Source organism: Lolium rigidum, chromosome 2 (assembly GCF_022539505.1).
Source record: "Lolium rigidum isolate FL_2022 chromosome 2, APGP_CSIRO_Lrig_0.1, whole genome shotgun sequence".
NCBI classification, from domain to species: domain Eukaryota; kingdom Viridiplantae; phylum Streptophyta; class Magnoliopsida; order Poales; family Poaceae; genus Lolium; species Lolium rigidum.
This window is the reverse complement of record NC_061509.1, coordinates 225,727,334-225,735,417: the sequence shown is the minus strand read 5'-3', so window position 1 is coordinate 225,735,417 and position 8,084 is coordinate 225,727,334. Positions and strand designations below refer to the sequence as shown.

General features: G+C 44.8%; 1 protein-coding gene across 1 annotated transcript; it reads right to left on the bottom strand.

Moving 5' to 3' along the window:
* Window positions 1-3,155: 3,155 nt before the first annotated feature.
* On the bottom strand, window positions 3,156-4,606 carry LOC124690612 (protein trichome birefringence-like 19). The gene is made up of 2 exons (XM_047223975.1): window positions 4,031-4,606; window positions 3,156-3,941 (listed from the first exon to the last, which is right to left on the bottom strand). Exons 1-2 carry the CDS (start codon window positions 4,508-4,510, stop codon window positions 3,156-3,158), a joined length of 1,266 nt encoding a protein of 421 aa, XP_047079931.1. The 5' UTR covers window positions 4,511-4,606.
* Between the last annotated feature and the right edge of the window lie 3,478 nt (window positions 4,607-8,084).

Genomic DNA, 8,084 nt, shown 5'->3' with positions numbered 1-8,084 from the left:
CTTCCCCATTAGGGCGGGTAGGCTTGGTTCGGTTATCTGCCTCACCTCCGAAATGCTTTCCTCTCTTTCTTACGTGATGTTGTTTTGGAAGAAATCGACGATGCCCCAGGTACACATTCTTGTTTCCCAAATAAATACTATCAGTCTCACCTAAACAGTGTGTGCATGCATTGTATCCCTTGTTTGACTGCCCTGAAATATTACCAAGAGCAGGCCAATCATTGATGGTTACAAATAACAACGCTCGTAGGTTAAATTCCTTTTGTTCGTGCTCATCCCACACAGGTACACCTTCGTCACGCCACAACTCTAAAATTTTTTCAACCAATGGCCTCAGGTACACATCAATGTCGTTGCCGGGTTGCTTCGGGCCCTGGATGAGCACTGGCATCATAATGAACTTCCGCTTCATGCACAACCAAGGAGGAAGGTTATAGATACATAGAGTCACTGGCCAGGTGCTATGACTGGAGCTCTGCTCCCCGAAAGGATTAAAGCCATCTGTACTTAGACCAAATCTTAAGTTCCTTGCGTCATCTGAAAATGACTTGAACTCTCTGTCGATTTTTCTCCACTGCGACCCGTCAGCGGGGTGTCTCAGCATCACATCTTTCTTACGGTCCTGTTTGTGCCATCGCAACAACTTGGCATGCTCTTTGTTCTGGAACAAACGTTTCAACCGTGGTATTATAGGAGCATACCACATCACCTTCGCAGGAACCCTCTTCCTGGGGGTGGACTCACCCTCAACATCGCCGGGGTCATCTCGCCTGATCTTATACCTCAATGCACTACATACCGGGCATGCATTCAAATTCTCGTACTCCCCGCGGTAGAGGATGCAATCATTGATGCATGCATGTATCTTCTGCACCTCTAATCCTAGAGGGCAGACAACCTTCTTTGCTTCGTACATGCTAGAGGGCAACACGTTCTCCCCGGAAGCATCTTCTTTATTATTTTCAGCAACTTTTCAAATCCCTTGTCGAAGTACCATTCTCCGCCTTCCACTCGCAGCAATTCCAGCGTGGTACCCAGCTTTTTCGACCATTTTCGCAATTTGGGTACAACAGTTTGTTGTGATCCTCTAACATTTTCTCCAACTTCAACCTCTCCTTTTCATTTCCGCAGTTCATCTTCGCATCAAGAATGGCCCGACCCAAATCGTCATCCGGGTCATCAAAAATCGGCTCATCGAAAATGAGCTCTTCTTCAGCTTCGTCTTCCCCCATTCTACTACCACCGTCTTCAGTGAATAAGCTGGGATAGTTGTCACTATCCTCTTCTTCTTCGTTGTCTTCCAATATAACCCCTCTTTCTCCGTGCTTGGTCCAACAATTATAGCTGGGCATGAAACCATTCTCCAGCAGGTGGACGTGAAGGGTCTTCGAGGTAGAGTAATCCTTCATATTCTTACAGGAACTACATGGACAATACATGAAACCATTCGACTGCCTGTTTGCCTCAGCCACGTTGAGAAAGTAATGCATGCCAATAATGAACTCGGGATGGCACCGGTCACCGTACATCCATTGTCGACTCATCTGCATTTTATATGTATATCAAAAATCATTAAGTACACAACATCATGGATATATGAGTGACCAACTTAACTAATATTCAAGTTCATCACATAAAACTAAGTTTTTTTTATAAAAAAGAAGAGGCTCACCGAGGTTGTACGGTGCCGGCTAGGGGACGACGCTAGCGATCGACGGCGGTGAGGACGGGGATGATACTAATTAAAACCTACAAAATATACCATAATTTCAGCTCAAATTGATTATAAAAAAGTAAAATCCCTAACTTAGGCATTTCATCAAACACCTTGCTAGCACTAGAAAAATAGTACGAGTTAAACTACCAAAGAAATGAGCTAAATTAGGAACGCCGGAAGAAAGGATGATATTGCTAACCCTTGGATAGATGGAGGTCGTTAATCTTGTTAAAATGGTGGAGAAAAATAAAGATTATTGGAGTGTGAGAGGTGGAGAAAAATTTAGATTGTGAGGAAGAAGAGAAAAATGAGAGCCAACAGGGGGCTCGGGACGATCTGGGCGATTTTGATATGGCTGGGTACCCTTTCGTACCGGTTCGTGTTACGAACCGGTACCAGAGGTCCAGCCCGGGCCCCACCACGCGTCTGAATTTTGGCCGAAGACCTTTCGTACCGGTTCCTAACACGAACCGGTGCGAAAGCTCCTAACGAACCGGTACCAAATCTCCTCGCCCGCCAGAGCCATTCAACCGGTATAGATAACCCCATTGGTACCGGTTCGTAAGGGAACCGGTACCAATGGCTTAGATGGATGAGAGGTTTTCTACTAGTGTTTCATTTTCCACGTTAGTTCATCAACCCCAACAATCATTTTCCTTTCCCGTGTTAGCTCATCAACCCCTGCATCCTTTTCCTTTCCCAGGTTAGCTCATCAACCCCGTTCATTCCCATGTCACCTACCTTGTACCTTAGTTTTGTATTTTTTGTACTACGTGACTTGATCAAGTCAAATTCAGTTTGCCGCACATTGTGAAAGACTGCTAGCGCATACCATGTCCCGTCAGCCGGGTCGCATTTTTCTGAGTAGCGTCAGCGTGGAAACAAGGGCCCCTCCTAGGATCCTTCGTCTTGACGGATGAAAAATACACGTCAACGAGTACGCAATTGGTGACGGTCAAACAATGGAGATCTAGAATGGAGTGATATCATCGATAAGCGACCACGTGATCCGACAAGTTGGATGCCGTGCAGACTTTCTTACTCCCTCTATCTCATCGAGGTTGTCTAAGATTTATCTAAGTTTAAATAGATCTAGACACCAAATATCATCTAGATAGTGATACATACACCTTTTGATAAACCTCTTCGACATGTTTCACGGAATGGAGGCAGTAGATCTGATGAACATCTCGTGTGTCATAAATCATGATCACGGCTGCTGCGTGCGAACCACTGCCCAAGGCGATTACATGATCCGATGCATTCACAGAATCCAATATCGACCCGAACGCTAGCAGCTAGATTAATCACCCTTTCAATTTACAGAACAGTTTCACCTCTGGAAAATGATGAAAATGCCGCATCTTCGCGTTCGCGTTTCGAGAGACACTTTCATCTCAGGATCGATTCACGAACACCCCAACTCATTGATCTGCTGCTAATGCTGTGGCACGATCATCTGGAAAAGCAGCTCGCTCCACAGGTCAATCGGCCCGGGCAAGCACCAGTGCAGGCAGTCCACCACGAAGCTGCCCTCCACGCTCCCGCCCGGCGGGTGGCCGTACCGGCTCGGGTGCCCGTCCGGCCGCAGCTCCATCGCCTCCGTGATATCCATCAGCACAAGCTCCGTGCCGTTCCCCGTCGCCGCCGCCTCCGTCTCCCTCAACGCCTCGACCTGCGCGCTGCGGTACTCGGCGGCGCTCACGGCGCGGCCACCGCGGCGGTACGGGCGCGTGCGGACGCAGTCGCCGCCTGTGTTCCACTCGCCGTTCTCGAAGTGCGTGGGCGTCACCGTCCGGACCACCGCCTTGCCGTGGAACCCCTCGCTCGTGGCGAGGGCGCCGAGCGCCGTCCGGAACGCCGCTCGCAGGGCGCGGGGCACGGGGAGCTCGGTCGTCACGTTGCTGGCTGCGCAGCTGACGCCGCCGTTGCACGCGGCGGCGCGCCCGCCCTCGTGGTACACCGAGGGGCGGAAGAACCAGTTGGTGCCCGACAGGACGACGTGGTCGAAGTCGGCGACGTGCGCCGCCCACCGGGGGTCTGCCGTGTCGAGGTGCACGTCCCACATGCCGAGCGTGGCGTGCGACAGGTTGGCCTTGACGAGAAACGGCGACCAGAAGAGCGTGGCCGTGAAGTCGTGGCTGCCGAAGTAGTAGTCCCGCCGGACGGCCCTCCCCGTCACGTCGATCTCCGGCTCCGAACCCACCTCCACTGGCTGCGCCGCCTGCGATCGACACACACAAGTCGCCGGTTAACAAGAGCAAGAAGAAGAAGCCAACGATCGAGTGCATGTACAGCAGCATACGTGCGTACCTTGGACAAGAGGCAGAGCAAAGACTTGAAGTGGTTCCTGGCGAGGGAGTCCCCGACGAACGCCATGGACTTGCCTCTCATGGCGTGCAAGAACGCCGCCGCGTCGAAGCGGGGGAGCTCGCAGCCGTCCGGCCTCCACCTCCAGCGCATGAACTCGAGGCTCGGCTTGCCGAACTTCATGCAGTTCTGGTGGTCGTCGATGAAGGGGCACGTCAGGTTCGTGTAGTACGGCGCCTCCGCGGCGTCCGGCACCCACTCGCCCTGCGTAAGGTCGCATGCCGGTGCCGGAGATGGTGCCGATACCAGCGACGACGCCGCCGAGGAAGAGGCGCCATATATGCGCAGGTAATAGTGGCGGTCAGAGAAGCTCAAGTCGTAGAGCAAGACGAGGCCAAGGGCCAGTAGGAAGGCCACCGGCGCGGCAATGGCGGCCGCGCGCTTCGGAGAAGAAGAGGCGCTCTGCTTGTGGGACTTCATCATGGCGAACACGCGAGCTGATCAGGGAGAGGATGCTTGGGGAGCATTGCACGTCTCTCATAAAGGGTCGGTGCCAGAATAATGCTCACGAAAGTTAGCGCTGCCGCCGTCTGCGATCGCAACTACGCGGTTGGCGCCACGGTTTGAGACCTTTTCTTATGGTGCAAAAGTTCAAGACCTCTTCAAAGTTCAAAGAACTTCCTCTCGTGTTCATCTCACCATCGTTTAATCGAAACTAGCAAGGTGGCCCTTGCAAATGCGAGGGCGTTATTTTTAATTTAACTAAAAGTGTTACTCCCTCTGTCACAAAAAAAGATGCTTACTTTTTTCTAGATACGATGTATATACAAACTAAAAATATGTCTAGATATAATCGTATTTAGACAAACTTGAGCAACTTTATTTTTGGGAACGAAGGGATTATTTATCTTTGCATTATTTTTTTTCTAATTCAACCTAGTATTGCAAACAAATACACTATATTTTAGACACATAAATTCTATCATTATTTTTGTTAAATATTAACATGTTATTAGGACATAACAAAAGAGAATAAGGAGAAATATGTATGGACCTCAACTGGTACCAACTAACTTGCATTTTATGTTAATATAGTATCTCATATGCCTATAACTTATCATATTAGTAAGGGAAGAATCATAACCACAAAATATGAAGGTCAATGAAATCAAATACATGAGCATATTAATCCTAGAATGACTCTCCAATAGTCCAGCAACTATCTAGTAAACCCTTGGCTCCTAGTTGCTTCAGAAACTAATTGCCACACTTAAGCTTTGTTGTTTTCCCTATCTATATTCAGGAGCATGCTATAGGACGCAACAGCTAGGTTGTGTGTCGACTGCATTAAGATGGTGATCTCTCATCTTTCACTTGTAAAAATAAAATTCTTTAGTTTATATGGGACATGTTCCAGTTTAATAATTAGCCAAGTATGTCCTAATCATAGTGGAGAAAATATGTTGAAGATAATTAATATGTTGATCTAGTCATTTTTGAATTTCTTTTTCAGTTCTAAGCATTAAATTTATACTTTAAACTTGTAATCTCTCACTTCGTGTGTGATGAGCCAAAAAAAAATTGTATGCTAAATTTCATCTCTTCACATATATGGTTTTTTTATCAGACCATAGCATTTGTGTAATCAAATCGTGTTATAATTCCTATGTATATCTATGCTTCCATTCCGGCTCGTTGACTTGAAATCGACATGAGCACTGCCGCTAAGCGAATCGCACGACACGGGTGTGCGTAGGAATACTTGGACGCTCATATTTCACTTCTAGATGGGTGGAGGCGTGCATAGGAATAATTGCACGCTCACTTTTCACATCAAGATGGGCATAGGCGTGCGTAGGAACACTTGGACGGTCACCTTTCACATCGGGATGGTCGGAGGTCTAGCAAAAAGTACTAAGATAACACACATCTTTTCCACCGCGCCACTAAAACATGCAAGCGAAGGAAACATAAGAAATTTTCATCATAGGTACTCGGGTATTTCGCCGGTGCCATAAAAGGCCCGCCACACCACATGAGTGTGCAAGAAAACACAATATATAAGCTTATGTTTCCTTCGCTTGCAGGGTGTCTCGATGATTGTCAATCACCATAGAAGGATTGCTAGCTTCGCTTAGATATGTGCACAAGAGGTGCGAACACAATACAGGTGTGATTGTTATTGTTTTTTCTCTCATCCATGACTAAACTCTTAGGGCTTTTAATCTATGCATCTCAACCCTTTGTTTTATGTTGTCTCAAAATCAAAATTGCTAATTCTAGGGTTGAGGTTGATACGTAGTTTTATGATATCGACATGCTAAACCATACCTAAATACAAATTAAGTGACAAAGAAACTTATCAGGTCATATGTTTTTTATCTTCCATATTAGAAATATTCTATAGCGACTTTGATATGGATGACTTTGATATGGATGACTTTGATATGGACGCGGATTTGGTGCACCCAGGCATATTGGTGCCTTCTTTTAGAAAACAAAATAAAAATTGTACTTTTGAATTTTTAAATTTCAAAAAATTATTTCAGGGATACGTATACATGCTTCATATATTCATGCAAATTTTTGGAAGAAAAATCATTTTTTTGTGCTCCAAAAAACAAATGTTGACTGTATATAGGAGTAAAATACATATTTTTCGTCAGAAATTTGTCTTTTTATATGTTCCAAAATATAATGTGTTTTAAACGAAATTTCTGGAGTAAAGTCTTGGATACATATATCTAGCCATATATTTTACGGCTAATTTTGTTTTTGAAGAGTTGAAAGTATTAATTTAAAAAAATTGAAAAAATATCTTTCTAGATACATATATCAAACTGGAATAGAATCCTAGAAGACCTCGTTGGTCACGGCTAATCCCGATCCGGGCTGATGGTATTTCCCATGTCCTTATTTCCATAAATTACATGATGTGGGCCTAAACTCTTAGGTAGCAAACTTAAATCTGGATTGGGCTGATTTAGGTGTTATACGGTAAACGTTGACATGACATATTATGTGTTTCCACAAAATATATTCTTGTACGTAAAATCTTTAAATCTTGTCCATTAAAATTATTGATCTAATGGTTAAAATAATTCTGATGATGTGGATCAACGTAGTGTCTCTATTTTAGACCCACGTATCTTGCTTTTAGTATATAATAGATTGCTAACTCTCATTTACCTGAAGATTAATTCAGTGCTCGATCAAGCTTAACATCGTTGGACTTGCTTTGCGGCTCTTAATGCCACGCGATGATGTTTCTTTTAAAGTGTTAGAGAAAACACATATAAATTTGAGCTGCATGTAGATTTTGGTACGGATAGTGTTCTACATTTAACATTACAGATTTGAAGTGCAATATAAGTTACATGTTAGGTTACAACTTACAACTGAGTTTTGTTTTAATATCAAGCGATGTTGCAACTGAATAAAATGCTCCGAACCATTAAGTTTTCTTCATTATTTATGTTCATCATGAATTGAAGGTGAGGTTTGATGACATCATCACATCTCTGAAAACCAATTCAATTCTTATTCAGCCAGGAATTAGTCACGGCCTTATTTAATTGCTCATTGTGTCATCATGCTGTAATATAACTAGTGTCACGTCTAGCACACCCGGCGGTTTTTATGGACATCACAAGCAAAAAAAAAAAGTACCTGCAAAGTATGTTGGCGGATTGGCATTTTCGTCGGCACACGAACCTAACACATATATTTTCGCTATCGTATATTCATTACCGGCAGATAATCATGTGGTGGTAGGTGGTAAAATAGATATGCGCTTCTTAATGACGTTCTAGTCAACAAGCCATTAGTTACGATTGGACTTGATGTGTACGTGGTGTTGACTAGTGTGGCCCACCACCGCTAAGGCTAGACTTTACATTCATGCTCAGCACATCTTGTAACATCTGTTAAGTTTCATGCACTAACCAACTATTTCAAAGATCTATCTTAAGAAAAGAGCTAGGTAATCCACTTATACATTTTAACATCACCCGCCCTCATTTGTGATGGGAAGACAAGCCAACATGTAAACAGAGAG